Source organism: Eucyclogobius newberryi, unplaced genomic scaffold, assembly GCF_026437365.1.
Source record: "Eucyclogobius newberryi isolate DKJ021-1_F unplaced genomic scaffold, fEucNew1.0.hap1 SCAF_13, whole genome shotgun sequence".
NCBI lineage: Eukaryota > Metazoa > Chordata > Actinopteri > Gobiiformes > Gobiidae > Eucyclogobius > Eucyclogobius newberryi.
In genome coordinates, this window is record NW_027315757.1 from 16,761,747 (window position 1) to 16,786,783 (window position 25,037).

General features: G+C 44.2%; 2 protein-coding genes across 2 annotated transcripts in view; one reads left to right on the top strand and one right to left on the bottom strand.

Annotated features, from left to right (window-relative positions):
* Nucleotides 1-24,748, bottom strand: part of tbc1d10b (TBC1 domain family, member 10b) — a 35,274-nt gene extending 10,526 nt beyond the window's left edge. The window contains exons 1-3 of the mRNA XM_072442735.1: nucleotides 24,317-24,748; nucleotides 6,981-8,095; nucleotides 2,478-2,577 (exon numbers count right to left, since the gene is read on the bottom strand). Coding sequence (XP_072298836.1) covers nucleotides 2,478-2,577; nucleotides 6,981-8,074 — 1,194 coding nt within the window. The 5' untranslated portion in view covers nucleotides 8,075-8,095; nucleotides 24,317-24,748. The remainder of the gene's footprint in view (nucleotides 1-2,477; nucleotides 2,578-6,980; nucleotides 8,096-24,316) is intronic.
* ifi35 (interferon-induced protein 35) overlaps nucleotides 1-25,037 on the top strand; it is a 342,343-nt gene that overhangs the window by 109,548 nt on the left and 207,758 nt on the right. The gene's annotated exons all lie outside the window — the stretch shown is intronic.

The window sequence follows — 25,037 nt, forward strand, 5'->3', positions numbered from 1 at the left end:
GCTGCACCAGTAACACCAGGGCATGTGTGTAGGCTGCATCAGTAACACCAGGGCTTGTGTGTAGGCTGCATCAGTAACACCAGGGCTTGTGTGTAGGCTGCACCAGTAACACCAGGGCATGTGTGTAGGCTGCATCAGTAACACCAGGGCTTGTGTGTAGGCTGCACCAGTAACACCAGGGCATGTGTGTAGGCTGCACCAGTAACACCAGGACATGTGTGTAGGCTGCACCAGTAACACCAGGGCATGTGTGTAGGCTGCATCAGTAACACCAGGGCATGTGTGTAGGCTGCACCAGTAACACCAGGGCTTGTGTGTAGGCTGCACCAGTAACACCAGGGCATGTGTGTAGGCTGCACCAGTAACACCAGGGCATGTGTGTAGGCTGCACCAGTAACACCAGGGCATGTGTGTAGGCTGCACCAGTAACACCAGGGCATGTGTGTAGGCTGCATCAGTAACACCAGGGCTTGTGTGTAGGCTGCATCAGTAACACCAGGGCTTGTGTGTAGGCTGCACCAGTAACACCAGGGCATGTGTGTAGGCTGCACCAGTAACACCAGGACATGTGTGTAGGCTGCACCAGTAACACCAGGGCATGTGTGTAGGCTGCATCAGTAACACCAGGACATGTGTGTGGGCTGCACCAGTAACACCAGGGCATGTGTGTAGGCTGCACCAGTGGCACCAGGGCATGTGTGTGGGCTGCATCAGTAACACCAGGACATGTGTGTAGGCTGCACCAGTGGCACCAGGGCATGTGTGTAGGCTGCATCAGTAACACCAGGGCATGTGTGTAGGCTGCACCAGTAACACAATGACTTGTGTGTAGGTTGCACCAGTAACACCAGGGCATGTGTGTAGGCTGCACCAGTAACACCAGGGCATGTGTGTAGGCTGCACCAGTAACACAATGACTTGTGTGTAGGTTGCACCAGTAACACCAGGGCATGTGTGTAGGCTGCACCAGTAACACCAGGGCATGTGTGTAGGCTGCACCAGTAACACAATGACTTGTGTGTAGGTTGCACCAGTAACACCAGGGCTTGTGTGTAGGCTGCACCAGTAACACCAGGGCATGTGTGTAGGCTGCACCAGTAACACCAGGGCATGTGTGTAGGCTGCACCAGTAACACAATGACTTGTGTGTAGGTTGCACCAGTAACACCAGGGCATGTGTGTAGGCTGCACCAGTAACACCAGGGCATGTGTGTAGGCTGCACCAGTAACACAATGACTTGTGTGTAGGTTGCACCAGTAACACCAGGGCTTGTGTGTAGGCTGCACCCGTGGCATTAGTGTAAAGAGAGCTCAGCAGAGCTCCAGGTGCTGGAGGGAAGTGCAGCTTGTGACTCACACTTCTATAAATACAACACGTCCAGACAATGAGTGGAAATGCTCCAAATAACACACACACTGGGCTTTCAAGAGGCTCCAAGACACAGACCAGGCAAACATGAGGCGTGGACACAACTGTGGACACAACTGTGGACACACTAAGAACACACTGAGAACACACTGAAGACACACAACTGTGGACACACAACTGTGGACACACAACTGTGGACACAACACTGTGGACACACAACTGTGGACACAACACTGTGGACACAACACTGAAGACACACAACTGTGGACACAACACTGTGGACACAACACTGTGGACACAACACTGTGGACACAACACTGTGGACACAACACTGTGGACACACTGTGGACACAACTGTGGACACAACGTGGACACAACGTGGACACAACGTGGACACACTGTAAGTCTACTCGGGTGAACACAATGTTGATGTTGACCACGTAGCGTCACATGATGAAAAAACTACTAAACAGAGCTGAATATGGCCAAAATATCCACATTTTGTGAATTACTTTCCAGGTTAAGGCCAGGACATACAACAGAACTGTCTGAAACGGTTTATAAATGTGAGAGAAAAAGTGCAGGCCACAGATTTGAACTCTCACGATCCTCAGACAGAGCCAAACGTTCTGAGCTAACAACAATCAGCTGCTTCCTGTCCAGAATAAAGCCACTTTCAGACGATGAAACAGTCAAGACCATCAGAGCAGGACACTTTATATACAAGTCCAAACTGAGCCGTTTATTATTCGGCAAGAACAATATTTATCAGAGAAAGTTGAACTAGTGTTTTCTGTAGTTTCACTGATCCACGCAGACTAAACACTGGACACAAGCGAGGATCTACTTTCTCTCACTTTTTGATGTTCAGACGCGGCTAAAACTGGATTAATAGCGTTGTATTGTGGACTGTACAGACGTGGATGAGAACGCTGCAGTTTCACTTTACGAGGGGTCAGTAATAATGGTCCTTTTCCCTGTGTCCACAACCGCGACGCTGACGTTTATGGAGTTCTAAACACAGATGTCTGACAAACGCCACATCACTTGACATAACTCCACGCTCCACTGTGGATAAAAGCTTTTAAATGTTGGTTCTGGCGCTGACCTTCTGAAACCGGTGCTTGGCCCATTTGTCCCAGTGGTTGAACATGTCGAGCCACTTCATCTCTCTTTGTCTGGAAACTTCCACGCGAACATCTTTGTCCCTGAAACACAAAACATCAGGTCAGGATTTAAAATATGTGCGTCAAATGTCCAATGTTCATGTGTCACCGATTCTTTGGAGCCGAAAACCACTTTTTAGTCTGTATAGAACTTATTCTCTGCGTGTGTGAACTGATAAACGTTTCAAGTGTCTGTAAGCTAAACATCACGTCCCAAAGCCTGTTACAGTCTATGTTTTAGTTCGTTGGCGCTAATCCCGGCGCTAGTCCCGGCGCTAGCTATAATTTTTTATATTTTTCATCCTGTGATTTAGTCATTTTGATGTGTAAAAATCGCAAAATTGTCACATTATTTGAGGCATTTAAATGGACAGAGCCAGGTTTAAATTTCTTGTTCCATATTAGATTGAAAAACATTTAAAGAGGGCATTTTGGATTTATTATTTAGTTTTTGAGTAAACCAAATTTACACTAGACCAACATGTTTTAAATGTTGCCTAATATTTTCGACTCAAAACTTTGATAAATCAGGCTCAGAAATAGACCAACACGACGTTTTATTTGCTCACTTTAGTTAAATGGTTCGTTTTTTTCCTTTTTATACGTGGATTATGCAGCAGCGCAGTGTATAAACCGTCACAGAATCATCTCAAACTGTAGAATTCGGGGGAAACTGTCGGTCCAGAATATGGAGAGAAATGGGCCGTGAAGATGAAACACACTTTAGATTATCTGTTGTGATTGCGGCGCTGGATGATGTCGGGTTAATGAGAGGAACACTTACAAACGCCGGCTGCCGCGAGTTTCCTCCGACCGAGACGTGAATCAATAGCACTTTAATTATTCAACAGTTCCAGGTCGTTAGTGCAAGTCGTTTAAAACGGAGCAGCAGAAACGTGCGAGAGCTGAGACGACAGTGTCAGACAAACAGAACATGTGGGATTGACTGTACGCAGACTGGACCCGAGCGTTTACAAGTGTATGAGCAAAAAACACCTAGAAAATAAGTCAAAAATGGTTCTATAAAAGAAGAGTGACCATAATTTATTTAAACAAATTTGCAAAAGTACAAGGTTTTCTAACATTTTAGAAAATTCCCGGAAACTTTTATCCCGTTTGTAATCCTACCTGTGACATATCAAAGCTAAGCGATTTACTATATTTTAATACAAAAAAGTGTCTGAAACAACAAATACAGAGTTAAATGCAACAAAAACGTGACTAAAAGCGACAAAAATGCGATTAAAAGCACAAAATACGCGACCATAATGTGACCAAAAGCGAGGGAAATGCAACTAAAACTGACAAAAACGCAACTATAAACAACAAAAATACAACACAAATGCAATAAATGCAACAGAAAAGTAACTAAAGAACAAATATGTGACTTACAAGTGACAAAAATGCAACTAAAAGCACCAAAAACGTAACCATAATGTGACCAAAAGTGGGAAAAATGCATCTCAAAGTGACAAAAACACAAAAAATAAAAATAAATGCAACTAAAAGCAAAAGAAATGTAACTAAAGAACAAACACATGACATAAAAGTGACAAAAATGCAACTACAAACAACTGAAATGCAACTAAAAGCAACAAAAACCTAACTAATGAACAAATTATGTGACTTACAAGTGACAAAAACACAACAAATAAACATAAATGCAACTAAAAGCAACAGAAATGCAACTAAAGAGGGACTAAAACGCGACTGAAAGAACAGTCAGAATCAGCTGCAATGAACAACAGTCAAACAATTATTTCTATTGAACGTTGAGACTGTTGACACATTCTTAACCAAATAAAAGCTGAACCATGGCGACTGAAGGCTTCTAGACCGAGAAGAGTGAAAAAAGTACTTTATTGTGGTGAATTACCTGAAAAACTGCGGGTATTTGCTCGTGTACACATTCTGTATTTAGACAAGACGCTGCGTTTCTATTTCTTGACACGCTTTAGTTCTTTAAATAGAAAACGTTGGAAGCGGCAGTTTTATCGTCGCAGAAAAATCTAAAAATAGAGCTTAGTCAGAGTCTTTAAAGTGCTGGAGAATGTGTGACCGAGGCTTTGGAACGGCGTCTAAAATCAGCAAATATGAGCTTGAGTAAGTCCTGTTTGTGGAAACGCCTCAAACACACTCGATTTCAAAACCACAAGTAAATTAAAAAAAATAAAAGACAACCAAGTGACAATTTCAACACAAAACAATGACACTTCCTTTATTAAACGCTGAAGTCTTACACTAGTTCCGATTACGCTCAATTACGCTCACAAAAGGTCACGTTTAGTTGGATTTTCTTGCATCGATACCTGTTCAAATGAGTATCTAGCTTCGATACTAGTTTTAATGTCGATTAGAATGTGCTTTTCGATACTTTTGACGTCTCTGCTAAACAATCTAAAGGCGTATTTATTTGTAAAACGGCAGATTAACGGTTCGATCTGTAGAAATCGTCGGAAAAAAAGAAGACGACAGCAGCAGCAGCAGCAGCAGCAGCAGCAGCGTAGTAGTAATGACAGTAGTAGTAGTGACAGTAATAGTAGTAGTAGTAGTAACAGTGGTAGTAGTGTCAGTAGTAGTAGTAGTAGTGGTGACAGTAACAATAGTAGTAGTGACAGTAACAGTAGTAGTAGTGACAGTAGTAGTAGTGACAGTAATAGTAGTAGTAGTGACAGTAGTAGTAGTAGTAGTGACAGTAACAGTAGTAGTAGTGACAGTAGTAGTAGTGACAGTAGTAGTAGTGTAAGTAGTAGTAGTGTAAGTAGTAGTTTAAGTAGTAGTAGTAGTAGCAGTAGTCATTTGTATCACTGATGACGTTAGAGATGTTTTATTTACAGTTTTCCTACAACTTTTTGACCCAGTTCGCTCTTAAAACACCTTCGTCAAGTTTGTCCAGTGGAAGCCTTGGTCGACGGAGACTCCCATCGATCTTTAGCGGCGCGCGGCGGTCGATAAGCTAGGCGCGACCTTCTGGCACGAATCACCGTTTCTTTGTAAAAACCTGGAGCTGCTCGAACTGATGAACGTATGAAACGCACGCACTTTCAATCATCAAAACGCCCAACGTGTCGAGCCAACAATTGTACTTTTTATAAACGGGTGACGAGTGCTCGTACGCGGTGAATGTTTGCGAATCATTTGTAAAGAAATGTCACATCTTTCTGCCAGTTAAATCTCATCTGATGCGTTCGGAGGGCACAGATTACGCAAACCTGACTTTTAGCTTCAATCGCACGAGTTCGACGATCCCCGGCGAGCGTCAGAAACACTCAGTCCAGAATCTCCTCGACGACGGACGTTTTCTCCATCCAGAAATCCAGAAAGAGTCCATAAATCATCTCCGGACTCGTTCAGTACATTTCTCCGTCTAATCACGATCAGTACAACAGTGCGGCCTCCGAGCATCTTTCAATTTGTTATAATGAACCTGTGTTGTTCTCTCTGCAGCCAGTATTTGACGCCAAAACTCAGCTAGAACCATTGGAAACAGCAGAGGTACAGATGTTTTTTTTCTTTTTTAAATATAAACTATTTTTTTTAGTTCTAAAACATGAGATGCCCCAAGTTTAAAGGCTGAAAACGACACAAATGATGTACAATATTTGTCCTTTAATTACATAACATCGTAGAATAGTGTCGGTGTAATCCCTCATTCGTCCAGGCGTGTTCCATAGTAGAAAAAGCTTCAGTTGTAGTCATCTGGACTCAGTTTGAAAAAATAGACGTTTCGACTCTCATCCAAGAGTCATTGCCATTAAGATTCTGAATAGGCTAGCTCGGTAGATACAAGGGGGGAGTTTCTGTTGAAACAAACAACTCTTTCTACTTCAGGAAGGCTCCTCCCAATGGGCGGGTCTTACCACAGAACAGTATTAATATCGGAGTTCTCGACCTAAATTCTGTTATTGACAATGACTCTTGGATGAGAATCGTAGAATAGTGTCGAAAATTGTAGAATATTATGTTTTGTCAATATCGCCCATGCCCGAGCTGAGGTGTGGGGCTCTGTGCGTGGGGCTCTGTGCGTGTGGTGGCTCTGTGCGTGTGGTGGCTCTGTGCGTGTGGTGGCTCTGTGCGTGTGGTGGCTCTGTGCGTGTGGTGGCTCTGTGCGTGTGGTGGCTCTGTGCGTGTGGTGGCTCTGTGCGTGTGGTGGCTCTGTGCGTGTGGTGGCTCTGTGCGTGTGGTGGCTCTGTGCGTGTGGTGGCTCTGTGCGTGTGGTGGCTCTGTGCGTGTGGTGGCTCTGTGCGTGTGGTGGCTCTGTGCGTGTGGTGGCTCTGTGCGTGTGGTGGCTCTGTGCGTGTGGTGGCTCTGTGCGTGTGGTGGCTCTGTGCGTGTGGTGGCTCTGTGCGTGTGGCGGCTCTGTGCGTGTGGCGGCTCTGTGCGTGTGGTGGCTCTGTGCGTGTGGTGGCTCTGTGCGTGGCTCTGTGTGTGTTTGTGCGTCTCACCCGCCGTCGCTGTACTGATTTCCTCCCAGGAAGCCGTACTTGTCCGTGCGTCTCACCGCGAGCCCGTTGATCTCTGAGTCGGATCCGATGGAGCTGCCGTCCTCGCCGATCCCCGTCAGCGACTCCATCGTGCCCGACATCATGCTCGCCGACTCCAGGTAGCTCAGCGTGTCCGGGGCCGGCTGGCGGGGCGCGACGACGACGGAGGCGGCGGGCGGGTACGGCGGCAGCGCGGCGGGCAAGCCGGGCGGCGATGACCCCGCCTCCGGCTCGTTTATGATCGGGACTGTGGCGCCGCCCTCCGTCTCCGCGGCAGGTTTAGGCGCCGAGATCCGGTCTGGAGACTCCACTTGAGCGGCGACTTCTGGAGACGTTTGTGCGTTTGGAGCGATCGGATCTGGAGACTCTTCTTTCACTGCGACTTCTGGAGACGTTTGTGCGTTTGGAGCGATCGGATTTGGAGTCTCGTCTTTCACTGCGACGTCTTGAACGACTTGCAGAGGTGGAGGCAGTTCGCTCGCACCTTCCGCTTTCACCGGACGTGGAGCAATTTGCGGTTGCTTTGTCGAAACGTCTGTGTTTTCCAAGCTCGGTGTGACTTGGATGCTCTGGTAAAGGCTCGGAGCGCTTTCTAGAGACTCTGGCGCAGTTCGGGCGATCGGATTCGGAGACTTGACTCCCGCGGCGACTTCTTGAACGACTTGCAGAGGCCGTGCGGGTTCGTTCGCATCGTCTTTCGCCATTTTTGCGGGGACGTAATCGGACAGCGGAGCGATTTGCGGCTGCTCCGTCGGAACGTCGGCGTTTTCCGAGCTCGCCGTGACTCGGACGTTCGGGTAAAGGCTCGGAGCGCTTTCTGGAGAGTTTGACGCGGCAACGGTCTCTTGGCGCACATGGTTTTCTTCGGCCAGCGGAGGAGGCAGGTTTTCTCGTGCCGGCTTTCGGGTATTGTCGGGGTCTGGGCGCGCCCGGAGCACCACGGGGTTCGCGACGAGCGCCTTGTCGCCGTACAGCGAGGACTTGGGTACGGGGGGAGCGGCGCTGGCGTCGGCGGCGAGCGGCCCGGTCGGGGGCGGCGCGGAGAGCTCGGCCATGGCTCCGCCCTCACTCGCTCACTGCAAGGAGACGGGCACAAAGCGCAGAGAAGTTATCAAACAAGCAGATCGATGCGTGTGAATTATTCATGAGGGCAGAAAATCCATCACTAAAGCTCCCGACCCCCAACAATACAGAGACATGCCCTTTTTTTAATGTCCTCTGAGACCTAAAACCTCAAAATAATCCCACTTGTACTTCTCTAATGGCGATGTTTGTCTGACAGACTCTAAAACACAATTGAAAAGCGCTTTTACAACAAAGACAGTAGCATTATCCAAGCAAAAATATAATAAACCATCAATAGAAGCTTCAGTCAACATATTTACACCTTTATTTGGTTTAAAATGTGTTCTTAAGTCTCAACTTTGAGCTCAAGCTTCTACACATTTGTAATATGATAAAAACAATGATATATTTACTTTTACGTCATAGGATTAGCTGTGAACATTACACTTAACTCTTCTTCACGCTCCACACTTTGGTAATCTGCAGATTTAGAGCCTCCCACAGAGACTCCTTCGCTTTAAAACGTCCCGTTCCCAAAATACATCGCACTATCAGCGACTCGTTATGTTGGATTTTTGCATTTGTAAACGGTCAAAACGCTGCTACACTTTGAGGACAATCGTAGGGCTGTAACTAAACATTATTTTAGTGATCGATTCTTCTTTTGACTCATTGATCAGTGGTTTGTATTGGGAAAACCAGTGAAATAGACATTTAGGTCAGGAACATGTTAATCAATTACTAATCAATCATTGAAAAAAAATCGTCTACTATTTTAGTAATCGAATAATATTTATGTGACCTACGCACAGACAGAACATGACATTAGCTCAGACAAAAGGTTTTATGACAAAGACAAAGCAGTGATGTTAAGAATCCTTCAATATATAATAGAACCTTTACATTCCAGTGTTCAACCTACTATGTCCCTAAAAGACGTGTATTGCTTTACTGTTTTACACTTTTGGAACTGAAGGGGAATCTAAATATGTTAACCATTACTATATTGTATAATCAACTATATTCATTTTACAAAACTGTTTTACAAAACTGTATTAAAAGTATAACCAACTATATTCATTTTAGACTGTTACACACTTGGGTTAACTCCTTATACGCACAACACATAGTCTATTATCCCATTTGAGACACTCACTGCTCCTTTTGAGACATTGTTGTTGTTGTTGTTTTATGGCGGTTGGCATCCAAGTGTTGCATTACCGCCAGACTTTATTCCTCAGACTTTGTCGTAGTCCTCAGACTCTTGTTTGATAAGGATGGACACCTTCCCGGAGCAGATGCAAACTTCAAAGCCACAAACGTGCGAAAGAGCTCATGGAAGAATACTGGAAGGAGGCGTCAACCGTCATATTCCGCCTAATATCTGAATGTTATAAATATAATGCGGAGCAGGGATTTCGGGGCGTCCGGACTACGCCCATGTAAGACGCCTCACATTTGATAGGGACATTTTAGGTAAGCTCTCCGTTTATCTGTATTAGTCTTGTAAATGGCAGGGATTAAACATCTGATTGATTTTAACTTTCTGATTCTTGTCCCTTCTTTCATAAACGAGCACGCCGACAACTTGGTGACCCCGACGTGATGAAAGATTGGGACTAAACTGCGGAAAACCTGGACGACCATCGGACGACCATTTATCGTCCTTGCGGTCCGTGGGCCAAGGAGTGTCGCGTAGAAGTGTGCGCACAAACAACTTAAAAGGTAAGGACAACACCTGTTGTATATACACCGAAGTTGTCCACATTGAACAGTGTCAAATTTATTTCTACGCGGTCACACTGAGGTCTGCTGGACATTGTGTAAATTTGTTAAAGCTAATCCATCCAAATTTATACAAAAGTGGTGCAAGAACAACACAGAGTAACAGACGTAGGTGACTCACACGGTCAGACAGAGAGGGATATGAAGGAGATTAAAGGAGACGCTTTGGGAGCGTAATAAGACGGCTGCGGGAGTCGGTGACTTTAAAATAAGTCATTATGATAAAGACAGCTATGGTGGCTGATCGATAAAAACGGCTATGGTGGCTGATAAAGACGATTATGGTGATCGCACTAAGAAACAGCTATGGTGGCTGATAAAGACGATTATGGTGATCGCACTAAGAAACAGCTATGGTGGCTGATAAAGACGATTATGGTGATCGCACTAAGAAACAGCTATGGTGGCTGATAAAATAAGATGATTTTGGAGATCGCGTGATTTAAAGGCTGTAATAGCCGATAGATAAGGCGAAAGTAGAGTAGCGTAAAATAATGGCCGAGTTGGCCTAGAGAAGCTTGGGTAGCGTGAAATAACGGTCAATTTAGCCAATAGGAATAAAAAAATAAATTAAAAAAACGCCTTATAGGTCCCCTTTAAGTTGTAAAAATGACGCGTTCATGTGAGGAGTTTGCACGTGCACAGGGTCAGACATTGGGACCAGGAAGAGACAGGGAAAGAATGAAAAGAAAAAAGGATGGGGGCTTGGAGGACCAGTCAATGAACAGAATTCGCCCTCAGAGGCAACTGTTGTGATTTTGTGCGTTACAAAAATAAATTGAATTGAATTGAATCACAAACATAGGAACTTGCTTTGATGATTCAGGGCAACATAACAATGAACGACGATGAAAACAACAAACCTATATAAGTAAAAGAGATAAACAATTTAAATATGCTATAGGATAAAGAATAAAATAGGCTACAAGATTCAAAATCAATGAACAAATAAATGACCAAACAATCAAATAAACAAATAAAGCAAACAAATACAATTTAAATACGCTATAGGATAAAAAATAAAATAGGCTGTAAAAATTCAAAATGAATGAACAAATAAATGAATGAATCAATAACAAATAAAAACAAATGAAATAAATCTAAGATTCAAAATAAATTAACAAATAAATGAATGAATAAACAAACAAATGAAATAAATATAAGTTTCAAAATAAATTAACAAAAATAAAATAAATGAACAAATAAACACAAACAAATAAAAGAAACATAATAATTTAATAAAATAAAATAAAATATTAAGAATCCAGACTCATGTAATTAAATAAAATAAATAAATACAGGGAATGGAGACATGAGATAAACCAAATGGATCAGGGCTCTCAATAGTCTAAAAGCCGGATACCAGCTGAGAGCTGGGGACAACAGGGACATAATGGGTCAGTGTTGCAGTAGCTATGAAATCACACAGCTCAAGAAACATAGTGGACTACATGGAGCACCAGAAAATGTGTCCTTTGGCCTCTGGCCTCAAGGATTTTATACAATGAGCAGGGAAACATATCCTGATCCAGCCACCAGCACTTCTGGCCTCACACCATGGACTCCCACTGATGGACCAGAAGAATGGTACCAGAAGTGTTTAAGTGGAAAGACGTGACAGGAAGACACCTAATGAGATATTCAGATAGGAAAATAGTATACATGAATGTTAAAGAACATCTAAATATGAACCCTGACTTCATGGATGGTGATGACGCTCGGTTCAGGAGACAAGTGGTTCACGCTTTGACTCAACACCGTAGCAAGGAAGTAGGTGACAAATCAGAGAAACAGAAATTGCAGGAACAGTTACTAAAACTTGACAAGAAAATGACTTGAAAAAATGACAAAGTACATGAAAAAGGTGGAAGTTTTAAGGGAGGATTCAGAGGAGGCTTTTGAGGAGCCCTAGGTGGAATAAGTCGTGGTCAAGGATTTCAGACTGATCAACAATGGGAGGAAGGAACATGCTATTGCTGTGGATCTACTGACTGTTGGGTGCGAGCCTGACCACAACCGGCTCCTCACCGTGGAAGATGAGGAGCCCCCAGTTTCACATGGAGTCTATGCTCCATGTGAAGGTGGAGGGACAAGCTGTACCTATGCTGGTGGACACCGGAGTCACATACTCGTCCATCAACTTCTCCCTCCACCGTAAGACTCACCAATCTCTGCCATGGACTAAACCTCTGAACACTGACATTGAACCTGCTTGGCCGCAATCTCCTGATGAAGACTGGAGCCACTATTTTATGCTCTGATAAAGGACTAATTGTTGCATTTCCGGATGGACAATCTGTATGCTGCACTGCTAGTATCGCTACTGGACAATACTTGATGCATGACCAAGAGACACAAACTTTTGCTGCCATTTCCTGGGCCCGCCTGACCGACATCACAGAAGGCGTGGCTGCACAGTATCAGGCATGGACACCCTGAATTGACACTCTGGCATCCTACCACGCACCACAGGACTCCCTCCATTGCACTCCGTTTCATGACAGGTTCAAGAATGAAGCATTTCAATCTGAATTTAGTGTTAAAATGTACGTACATTCTAAAACTATAGCATGTGATCAAATTTTAGTAGAAAAAGAAGGAGTAGCTGCTTATTGTCAGCTGATCAAAGAACAATTGGATTGGTATAGAATGTCTGAGGATAGCGTGTCACACTTGTCCCTGGCGGTCTCACCAACTCATCAGGTGAAAGATTTAGGACCAATTGGCATCCCACGGACCTACCCCCAGTTAGAAACATGGTCTGGGTTGTGAGCTGCTGGTGTGCTGGAACTATCATGATCCAACAATTAACACTCCAATTCTACCTGTACTTGGGTCCTTTAGAGAAGGACCCCTCTAAATTTAGACCTGCTTATCACTTTAGGAAAATGAATGAACTAGTCACTGAACCCCCCCTGTACTCAACCCGTCCAGGAGTTTGCAAACATTGGAACCATCTCATACGTGGTTTACCACCATTGAGTTGGCAAATGCCTTTTTCTGCATCTCACTGACTCCTGGGGTCCGACATGTTTTTGCCTTCACCCACAAGGGTGCGAAACTACAATACACTAGATGACTACAAGGGTTTAAATTAAGTCCTGGAATCTTTAACTAGGTGCTGAAGAAAGTGCTTTCAACCTTTCAGCTGCCAGAGTCATGTGGATGATCTCCTGCTGGCTGCTCCCACTGTCTCAACGTGTCTGTCCGCCACCAAAGATGTCTTGCTGAGGCTTCACAAATGCGGCTTTAAAATCTCTCAGAAGAAGCTACAATGCTGTAGGAGATCTGTGAACTTCTTAGGATAAACAGTGTCTAGTGTAGTTAATTGTATTTCTCCTGAACATCTAAACATGATCCAGACCCATCTTAAACCCATGACTGTGGACACATGCTCTTAGCCTCTGAGGCTACAGTCGCCTGTTCATTCCCGACTATATGTCAGTCACTGCCTTGTTGCGTGTACTTATTCATGAGAAACGAATGAAGAACACTGCCACCTTGGACTTAATTTTCTGTGGAGGGTGTCAACATGGCTGACAACCTCTAACCTCTCTTGTGAGGGTTCTCCTCATGACTTTGTTTCTCTTACTAAAGACCTTGGCCAAGGCATAATCTGATTTCTCTTTTAAACCTCTGACTGAAGGGATAGTTTTCTTTACTGATGGCTGCTGTTTCGGGAAGCGGGCGGCTACCTGTCTGCTGCAGTTGTTAAAGCTGAACGAAATTCTTTTGTTGACTGGTGTTCTTCTACACTCTCTGACTACCCTTCTCCACAATGTGCAGAGATCTTGGAACTTTTGAAGACTCAGCTGACCAACCAGTGCACATCTACTTGGACTCTGCTTACGCCGTGGGCATTATAGTCACTCACCTGGCAGAATGGAGAAGAAATCATTTCAAAACAGCTAAAAGGGGTCCAGTCAGACGTCCAGATTTACTCAAAAGGTTAAATTATATGCTTGTGTTGCCCTCAGCTATTGCTTTTGTTAAATGCCCTGCCCACACCAAAGGACAGGACTTTGTTTCCAGGGGCACTGAGCCGCAGATTGTTTGGCCAAGAGAGCGGCAGGTTATATCGCCTTAGATGGTGAGTAACTTTCTGCTCTCCACACCGCTGCTACCTACATTATCATACTGATGCCATTGTCAAAGCCCAAGCTGACTGTTAGTCTGAAGGACATGCTAACTGGACACTATCACTGTTATCAAGATGAAACTGGCCTCTGGCGGGGTCCCAAAGGGAAGCCTGTTCTTCTCACTGGACCTCTGCTAGACACTGCATTAATTGAAGCCCATGGTCCGTCACATGTTAACCTCACTCCTGGCACCACCCCCAAAATGACCCATTGCATATGGGCCCATTGTAATTCCTGTTTTGTCTGTCAAAATTTGTCTGTCAGATTTCAATCCAAAAGCCACTCTGAAACCTGACATGGGAAGGTTTGCCCCGCTACATCGCCTGGAGCGGAAAATAAGATAGATCCGCAAGGGGAAATTCCAATGTTACAACACGAAAGTAGGTACAGAAGTAAATAATAAACAGATACTTATAATTAACTTTAAAAACACTCTTAATACAAAACTAATAATAAAATATAGCCGCAAGCGGCAATGATCGGCCCTCGCCACGCCGCCGCCACGCCGCAAGAGGAGGGGGCGCTAACGCGCCCCAATTGTCCTTTTATTACGCCTACTGCTGAATCTGTGACGCTGTCACATCTTCTCCCCTTTGTTTTACCATCAAAAAGCAATTTTATTTTGAATTCTTGGCAAAATGTGCGGCTTTGCCGCACAGACACCGTGACTCTTTGAATAAAAATGTGGATAACTTTTGATGGTCCACCCCTGAAGATGAGTCTCACCAAATTTCAGGTTAATAGGGCTGACGCCCTAAGAGGAGTTTGTGAAAGTCTAAAGTGTAAACATGTTCTGGCAATTTCCCCATTGGAATAACATGGAAGGTTTCGGTCATCGTTACGGCAAAGCCATAACAATTATGACATGGGTCTCATTGACTTTTTTGATGGGGATGCCAAAATTGAGTTGTGTGTCAAATTTCATATAATTTTGCAAAACTAAATATTTAACCTCCATATAAAATCTGTAGGGGGCGCTGTGGCTCCAAATTAATTTATTTCACTTCAAGTAGGTTTAGGGCAAAGAGTTTAACAACTGATTCTAATTTGACACAATTCGGACTTTATCTGCGCAAACGGCAGAAATGTTAAATTTGGGAGATTTCTGAAATTCTTGCTACAGTTTGCGGCTTCGCCGCACAGAGACCGTGACAGGTATCAATGTAATTTGGATAACTTTTGATGTCCCACTCCTCAGTAGCATTTTCACCAAATTTCAGCTTTTTAGGGCCAACGCCCTGGGAGGAGTTCGTAAAAGTACGACGTTTGGAAAAACTCCGAAGTCATGTTTAGCCATTTTTGAAGCAATATGGCCGACATTTGGTTGGGCGGACGGCGTTGCCGTAATAATATTTTTTACTTCTCTTGTCACCATCTACCTCTGCGCCAAATTTCATGATTCTACGATCAGATTTTTTTTGGGTCAATTCCCATCTCTCAATGCATTTTTGGTACATTTGGGGGCGCTGACGCGCCAATTTTTTTTATTTTAGAAAAGGGAAATAGCCAGAATGTAGAGAGGCACGATTTTTAGAGGTGTGAACATTTTTGTGACTTTTCGTCAATGTTCACTGGGTGAAAAATAGGGGGGTTGGTCCCGAGAAGAAAGAAAGAAAGAAAGAAAGAATAATATTCCGATGCGAAAACAATGTTTCCCATTTTTCAAATATCATAAACTATACATTTTCGGAAAGCGCTCGCGCTTTCCTACCTCATGGTGTGGGTCCCTGGTCACTGACGGGTACTTTCGTTAATTTTGAGTGGGCTCCGCCCACTTTGTGTTTTTGGCCCTCTATACAGTAATAATGTTCAATTTTTGCATTACATGCTTATATGCACGGAACATGCAAGAGATGGGGAACGTATTCGTGAGGTACTTAGCGCAAATGAGTGCTTTATATGGGGATGACGCGGTCGTCATCTCAATGTAAAATGCTCGTTTAGTGCGCACTTTTGCACGGGCTTCGCCCGTTTACAACGGTAATGTTCCATTTTCCTACTACTAATTAGTATGCACGGGGCGTGCATGAGTGAAGGAGTGCGTTAGTGAGTGTTTGGAAGTGGGCGAGCGCTTTGTGCTCGATTTCGTGCGCACTACGTGCGCACTTTCGCAGCCGTGCTTCGCACGGCCTTACGAGATTAATAGGCCTCTCGCCAGCTTGTGGCGCTCGGGCCTAAAAAACAAAAAACTCTATATTAAAACAATATTAACGCATATTAACACGTTACATTTATTTACAGCTGTATACTATTGATTTTACTAACATAAGTATTAGAGTTTGTGGCAGATGTTTCCTTTTGACTATTATTGACCAATTTTCCCACTTTCCCAAAGCATATCCATGCTCCGAATCAAATCTGACAATGGTTCCCTTTTAAGAATGTTTATCTGCAAAATGTTGAAGTCATGCTTGCAAGGCCTTCGATACTCTTTTGGCACCATTTTCATCCCCAGTCCCATAGGAAATTTTGAACGCTTCAATGGCACTCTTAAATTACGTTTTGCAAAATTATAGCCATCACTGGCATGAATTGGCTTAATTCATTACCCCTTGCTCTGCTTGCAGTAAGACAGGCTGTTTGCAGGGCAACGGGACACTCCCCATTTGAACTATTGACCTGAAGACCATGCCATCTCTCCAGAAAAAGATCCTAATGTTAACACCTCTCCTCTTTCCTACAAACTCTGTTGGACTCAGTAACATGCCTTGGCATCTAGTCTTTCCACCCAGATCCACAAGGAGGTGGTCCCTGCTCCGGCTGAACCTCTGCCTGGCAGGGTTCTCCTGAAAGTGCTCAGGAGATCTTGGACTGAACCTCTGGTCCATCCACTGTCAAAGCCAGGACCTCCCACGCAGTGAAACCGGTGCCAAAAGGAGAATGGTGGTACTCCTGCCACGAGAGACTCTCTAAAGAACATTTCTTCTAAATAACCTTTTTACATTTTATTGTTTTTCTTTCTGCTAATCATTTCTGCGTTGTATACCTTGTTTGAGTGCTGGTTTGAAAACCTCAATAGTTCTCTGAGACACCTAGCTGTGGTCTGCTTACAACTGCTGTGTCCGGATTGGAGACAAACAGAGATCAAGAGGGGGAATGAAGGGGAATCTAAATATGTTAACCATTACTATATCGTATAATCAACTATATTCATTTTACAAAACTGTTTTACGAAATGGTATTAAAAGTATAAACAACTATATTCATTTTAGACTGTGTTACACTTGGGTTAACTCCTTATACGCACAACACATTCTATCACAGTCTATTGTCCCATTTGAGACACTCACTGCTCCTTTTGAGACATTGTTGTTGTTGTTGTTGTCTTATGGCGGTTGGCATACAATTGTTGCATTACCGCCAGACTTTATTCCTCAGACTTTTCGTAGTCCTCAGACTGTCGTAGTCCGTAAAAGTACTCCTTCCATTGCTTTGGTGTTACAAAGCCCATGAGGTCATGATATGTCTTTGTGACTAGAATAGTTGTTGTTTCAGAGACCAAAGCAATGGAAGGAGTACTTTTACGGACTACGACAGTCTGAGGACTACGGAAAGTCTGAGGAATAAAGTCTGGCGGTAATGCAACAATTGGATGCCAACCGCCATAAAAAAACAACAACAACAACAACCGGCTTTATTCCAGGGAGACTCTTCTTCATCTTCCTCTCCTTCTTTGACGTTCGGTGCTTCCACCGTACAGCTTTATTCTTTAGGCTTCATTCTATAGGCTTTAATATTTCCACTGATGGCGCTGCTTGGTAGCCGTGCGTCTACGAGACTGGACGAGGACAGGAGACCACCCCCACCCCCATCTCGTCAGTCTGATCACCCTGACTCCCCAAAAGCAGACCCCCATCACTCCGACTCCCATTTAGCGCCTTTAGCCTGTTTTCTATATCTGCCCAATCAAGCTCCTTTGTTCCAAGGAATCTCCCTGCAGCTTTAGCAATGATCCTGATCCTTTCAGTTCTGCTTTGAGTCTGAGCAGCACAGTTTACAACATTCACCATAAAGAGTACAAAATCCTCTCTATCCACAACCAGGGTATTCTCATTAATTCTGGAACCTGCACACTTGGGACCTCCACTCTTGAAACCTTCACACTTCTTGGGAGCCACGCTGGCCTTTCTCATTTCGCCCTGGCTGGGAGCAGCGCTGGCTCCTCTCTCTGTATTTACTCTAAACTCGTTACTTGAAACTTTCTTGACTGCATCTGCATAGGATATACCTTTAGAGACCTTTATTTTATGCACCTCAGCAGCTCTTTTGCTAAACCTGCATCCCCGTAGGCAGAGCTATGTTCTTCCCCACAGTTACAGCACTTCAGTTTTGCTCCCACGTCACACTTCCCATACTCGTGATCTCCAGCACATTTACCACATCTTTGCCTCCCTCTACAGACCGCTGCAATATGCCCAAAGCGCTGGCACTTAAAGCAACGCAGGGGCGGTGGAACATATGGCCTAACGTCATGGCACATGAACCCAGTGAACACCTTACTAGGCAGGCACCTCCCTTCAAGTGTTACCATTACCGACAAGCTGTCACATCTTACCCCAGACCGGGTCACCTTCAACCGCCTAGCGTCCACCACCGTAGCTCCAGTCAAATTCTCCTTAACTTCATCCACAGACGTTGCCGTAGGGACACCTACGATAACTCCTCTGACCGTGTTTCTTTCAGCATCAGACACAAGAATGTCCTTTCCACCCAGACGTTTAGTTCCAATCGCCTTCCGTTGCTGAGCCGCGTCCTTGCACACGACCAGCAGCGAGCCATCTCTAAGGACACTCGCACTCTTGATCACTCCCACAGCTACAGTTAGGCTCTTTGACAATGCCACTGAATTCCACTCCTTAAAGGATGCACTATCCTGTGCAAGCTTTATGATCACCTTACAGTCTCTGCTCTCACTCCGGATATCAATAGCTTCAGCCTCATCCTGCTGCTCATTCCCAGAACCCTCGGACGAGCTAAGGGACTTTTTACGTTTCCGGGCACGTGCAGCCAGAAAAGGCTGCTCCTCCACGCCGTCCAGAACGTCTTCGACCACCGATCCACTCATTGTTGTTGTTGTTGTTGTTGTTTTATGGCGGTTGGCATCCAAGTGTTGCATTACCGCCAGACTTTAAGATAAGATAAGATAAGATATTCCTTTATTGTCCCACATGGGGACTCAGACTTTGTCCGTCCGATCCACTCATTATTGTTGTTGTTGTTGTTGTTGTTGTTGTTGTTGTTGTTGTTGTTGTTGTTGTTGTTGTTGATGGCGGTCGGCATCCAAATGTTGCATTACCGCCAGACTTTATTCCTCAAAGTTCTTCTTCACTCATTGTTGTTGTTGTTGTTGTTGTTGTTGTTGTTGTTTTATGGCGGTTGGCATCCAAGTGTTGCATTACCGCCAGACTTTATTCCTCAGACTTTGTCGTAGTCCTCAGACTCTCCTTTGATAAGGATGGACACCTTCCCGGAACAGCTGCAAACTTCAAAGCCACAAACGTGCGAAAGAGCTCATGGAAGAATACTGGAAGGAGACGTTGTCAAAGTTTAGGCTATACAGAGGCGAGAATCGTTCACAAGTTCTTTATTTTATGAAAACAGGGAAAAACAGGCAAAACAGCGGCATGTTGTTCGTCTTGCAGCTGAGATTAGACTCTTCACAAGATTTAGCTGTGTTTTATATAGCTGTTGCTTGGGTCTGATAAAAATGGCCTGACCTTTGCCATGACGTCCCCTTTAAGATTGTTTAGACTAGTCCACAGATAATCAGAAAATACACAGAATAGTTAAAATACACAGAATAGTTCATTGTGACCCATATGCAGCAAGATCGTCTTGACTCATGATAAATAGGACACAGACATGACAATAATTTGATCAATATCCACAATTCCCCCTTTTGATCACATCCACATGTGATCACACTAAAGAGGCGCCAGACAAAATAACAGAACGTAAACCCCCCCAAAAAACATAAATGCTTAAAAAAATCAAATTAAATCATTATATAATCAAGCAAATCCTTAAAAACATTTAATAAAAATCAGTGTGAGACAAGGAGCATCCCCAGTTAGTGTAAACACATGGTGGGATGTAGTAAACAGATTCTGGAAAAAGGATACGAGTCTTGTCACTATCAGAGTTAGATTTGTGTTTGGCAGAGTAATAGCATGTGTAATTAGGGTCAGAAGATATGCAGGTTGTTTAGTAAGAGCAGTTCTATAAGTGATCTAAGACGGTACAGCATCCAATCAGAATCAATACACAGGCAATAACAATAATACTGGTGAAAAACAGAAACAGTGCCAGCCCAAGGCCCAAAGATGCGGTATAACCAGGGAGACCACAAAGGGCAAGGGTGGTGGTAGAGGATTCTGGCTCGACATGGGTTGACTCATATTCATCATTTGCTGTCTTTGAAATTGGCCAGGCTGGTTTGGGGCCATTTGGTGTGGACCTCTTTGTGTTTGTCCTATGGGGCAGTCTCGAGCCCAATGTCCAGTTCCAAAGCAGTTTAAGCACTGATCAGGAGTCACGCTGAACCTGTTTTGTCCTCTTCCAGCTCCTACCCCACGTCCTCTTCCACGAGGTAATGTGTCACGTCCACGTTCTTGATTGTAGATGATTACTGAAGCAGGTGTGTTGTTCTTTGGTCCTGTGGCGGATGGGACGGCCTGTGGTTGTGTCATACTGGGTTGTACTTGTCCCAGGACCATTTTAACCGCCACTTGGCAACGTGATGTTGGCAGTTGGCATCAAACTCTTTTTCTGTCTTTGAGTAAAGACCAACAACATCAGCCAAATGATCCTGGACACATTTAGGTAGTCCTTTTACCAGAGTAGAAAAAAACATGAGTGTTGCCAGTACCAGGTTGTATGGGCTCTCCAGTTGCATCATGGAACTGTGCTTTAGCCCTTTGCTTATATGTAAAGTAGTCTTCATCATTTTTCATTTCCAGAGCCAACAGTGCGTCAGGAAGGCAGGTGGGATACATTCCTTTAAGTACCTGAGTTAACTGAGGCTTTATGGTGGCAAATGATGTGGATGCTCTAACTGGAGCATGGAGGTTGGATACTTCAGAACGGAGTATGCTCATCTGTTGCTCTTATAAGAAATGCAGACACATCTCCCCAGCAAAGTGTTTCTCCCGCAGTATTCGTGGTTAATGCTCTGAGGAAGGCCGGCGCACCTTGTGTCAGTTCGGGCAGTTTTAACATCAGCCCTTCTAGATCTTTCAATGCAAATGGTTGGTACATTCCTTGGTTACTTGCAGTCATTCGGAGAGGTGCAATGAGAGGAGGAGCCTCTTCATTGCTAGAAAACTCATCTTCTTCCTTGGTACCTTTGTGGACGGGGAGCGGGTAAAGTTCTCCACTCAGGAAAGCATCGTCGTATCCATGCTTGTCCACCATTCCTGTGAATGCTCCCACCACATATTGATTTGGTGTTGACACAAATGGGTCTAAACCCGTTTTCTTCTGTTGTTCCACTCCTCTTTGAATGTGGAGTTTCTGCTGTACTTGCTTCTTACTTTTAGCTTCTATTAGCCCAGTTCCTAGGACTGTTTCCCCCTTTCGTCCCAGTTTTTTTTCTTCTTGTTTCCTGCGTAGATCAGCCGCCACTTCTCGTTCTTTTTCTTCCAGTAGTCGTTGTAATCCTCTTTCTTCATCTGTGTCCGAAGCCAATCCAGGTGGTGACCATGCATTGGTGGAAAGTTGTTCTTTTTGAGCCACTGTTTGCTCGAGCATGAATTTGGAGATGTGAGATGTGGAGAACACCTGCTCCTTCAAATCCTGCATCTGTCTTTGTTCTGGAGTGGGTTCTGACAGGACCATAGTCAGAGTACCCGAGACTACAGCATGTTTCGTTGGTAGTTGTGGTATGGTGCTGGTTGTATCTTTTATCATAGATGAATCCATGGATGAGCACTGCAGGGGAGGAGCCGCTGGAGTAGAAGTGTGGGGAGCTGGTTTTTCGTCTTCCGTTTCTGTCATAATTTTCTTCAGTTCTTTCGCCAGTTGTGCATATGCGCTATGATGTTGGTTTCCAGAGGAGGGGCACTGCAGTTCTCCTTTGGCCAGAGGTGGGGGGGCGCTATAGCTGTGACGTGGACCTTGTATCCCAGTCTGCTCGCTCTCCTCATCTGTGCTAGAGCCTTCATCTTTGTTTTTGTTATTCACTCCAAAAGTGATGCGCTTATCGGCTCTGTTTTTCTGTTTCATTTTGTTCTGATTGTTTGACGCTCTTCTGGTTTCACCTGAAGATTGGCCAAAAATAGTCTCTCTCTTCTGATTAAAATGTCTTTTGCCATTTTATGTAGTTTCATTGAAAATTATAATTTTTCTTCATATTCTTTGTTTCTTTTTGTCAACAGTTTTTCCTTTCACTGTCCAAATTTAATGTGTTTTGTAATGCAGGACCTTAGATTGATGTTATTCATTAATACAATTCCGTTGTTGTTCTGTGGGAGCCACTGCTTCATCACCGTGATTAATCAATCTTTTCTCTGCATATTTACTGAGGTTCTTCATTTGTGTAGTTTACTTTTTTGCTTCCTTTGAGTTTTGTTCATTTGCACGGATTGTGTTTGAGATCCTTCAAAAATGTATTCATTTTGAATGGAATAAGGTCCATTTTATCTATTTTTTATCTACATCTTAATTTTTGATTATTATTATTATTGTTATTATTTGATAATAAAAAGTGTGGCAGTGAGTGATATTTCAAAAACAAACAAAACAATAAAACTAATAATAATAATAAATATTATTATTATAATTCGAACAATAATTATAACAATAATAATTACATTAAAATTTAAAGATTTAAAATTAAAAATAAAATAAAATTTAAATAGAATACAACCTCAAAAAAATAAAAGTAACTAAATAAATAAAAATTTCACCTAGCCACAGAGGGTAGTTAATCTTGTCAGTAGAGTCCTTTAAGTCAAGCAGTAGCTTTCTTAGTTCCCTTTAGTTACCTACACGTCCCACGTTTTATTTTATTTTTATTATTTTTTTCCGGAGTCCAACTCACTGTTAAATCAGTCCAACTGATTGTACGTACTTTTACACGTCCAACTCCTCTTTAAATCAGTCCAACTGATTGTCTAAACTAATGAGCTAACATTAACTAAATTCATACATGTGCAATGTGGAAAATTTGGGTCAAGTTTTGGCAAACTTCAACAATTTAGCATTTTCAATGTGCAGATTTTCGTAATAAATACAAGAGGTTTCTGCCTTACTTTTGTTGAATGTCCCAGTCACAATTGTAAGTCAAAAATAAACTGGCAATTGACTCCTCTCGTCTCTCTCTCGGCTCGGTGTCCTTGTTCTCCCATAATTCTTTCTGATTCTTGCCCCTTCTTTCATAAACGAGCACGCCGACAGAACGTATAGATACACTTGACACAATTGTTCTGCGCGTGCGAACGGGAAGCTGCCCCGAGGTCACAGAAGTGTGCGAAAGAGAGAAGAGGAAGTTCAAGAGAAGTGTTCGACCGAAGCCCGGCGTTTTCCTCCAAAAGAGCGAGAATATTAAATACAAACATTTAAAACAGTATATCATAAAGGATTATCCGGGCACAAGGGCAAGCCTCGTTATAGAAACAGACTACAACGTGTTTAATTGAGCTATTTCTCTAATTAACCATCATGTAGATTTAGAAAAGGGTTACGCTTTGTGTTTTTCAAAGGCATAAACTCAGATAAAGATCTAAGTCAGTCTAAATAAAAATGAATATCTACTTTGAACTCTAGTTTTTAGTATACGATATTCATTCAGATTTAATAATAATGCAGCTGTATTTGTTCTGTAAAGTCTAAAGTCCAGGAAACAATACAACAGCATTTATGTTAAAAGTCAAAATTATCCGATTATTGTTTTAGGGCTGCAAGTGCCACAATTAATCTGTTTTTAATCAATCTGATAAATGTGTGGTACTTTTGAGAAACTGTTATATTTGGAAGTACACTGTATTTTTAAATAATAATGTCAGTTTAGTATGTACTTTAGCATCGTTTCCCTTGTCCAATCAGAAGATCACTCACCGCAGGTGGAACTGTCCGATGACATTTTTCAGTAATCGGACAACTCCAGAAATCAGATAAACGAACAGGTTTTCGCAGCGCGTGCCTAAATGGCTGATGCCCAGATGACTAAGTGGCCTCCACCCTGCTCCATCCCTTCCTCCAGCCGTGAGGCCCCGGGGCGGAGCAGCGGTTCCTCGGCCCGTTGCTCCCCCCCGCGCCTCGCCTCTCCGTCCCGGGCCGACACAAACTTCCACGCCGCCGCGCACTCACCCTCAGCCCGGCGGTGTCACTGCGGTCCGCCCGGCCGCCTGCAGAGTCCGGACAGCAACGGTTCCTCTTCGCTCCTCGGCCCCGCCACAGCTTCCCTCCCGCCCCGCGACCTCCTCCTGCGGGGGAACGTCAGCGCGGTAGGCCCGGGGCAGCGGAGCGCCAAAGCCGGGGAGGGGAAACGGGACGGCGCTGGTGTCGGCTAGCGGCGGCGGAGGAGTTAGCGCGCTGAGCTAATTTAGCGCGTTAGCATTAGCTCTGTTGACGTTAGCCGCGGCGCGTCCGAGGGTCTTGTCCGCGCTCAGACGGACGCGCGTTTGTCGCCGCCGGAGTCTCCGCGAGCACGGCGACGGGACCCACGCTTCACGGAGGGTTCGAGCCGCGACGAGAGCCTCTGTATTGGGGTCCGTTTTCGGGGGTTGTGGCTAAGCGGCGGAGCGCGTCAACCTCCAGCCGACCGCATTTCCTACTGACAGCTGCGTGCGCGCTCCGACGGCTTCTACGTGACACGCGCACGCAACGCCGCTCAGAGCGTCAAGTTTACGTCAAAAACATCTGACAAATGAGGTGGAAAAGAGGACATTTGAGCTCGATATAAAGTGTGTTCTGAATTATAAGGAGTGAAGGGCTTATTTTGAAACATGTGCAATATTAAAAATCATCCGGTTGTGTAAAAGCAACAACATGAATAAGGGAGAAGCACAAACTTACACCACCTTTACAG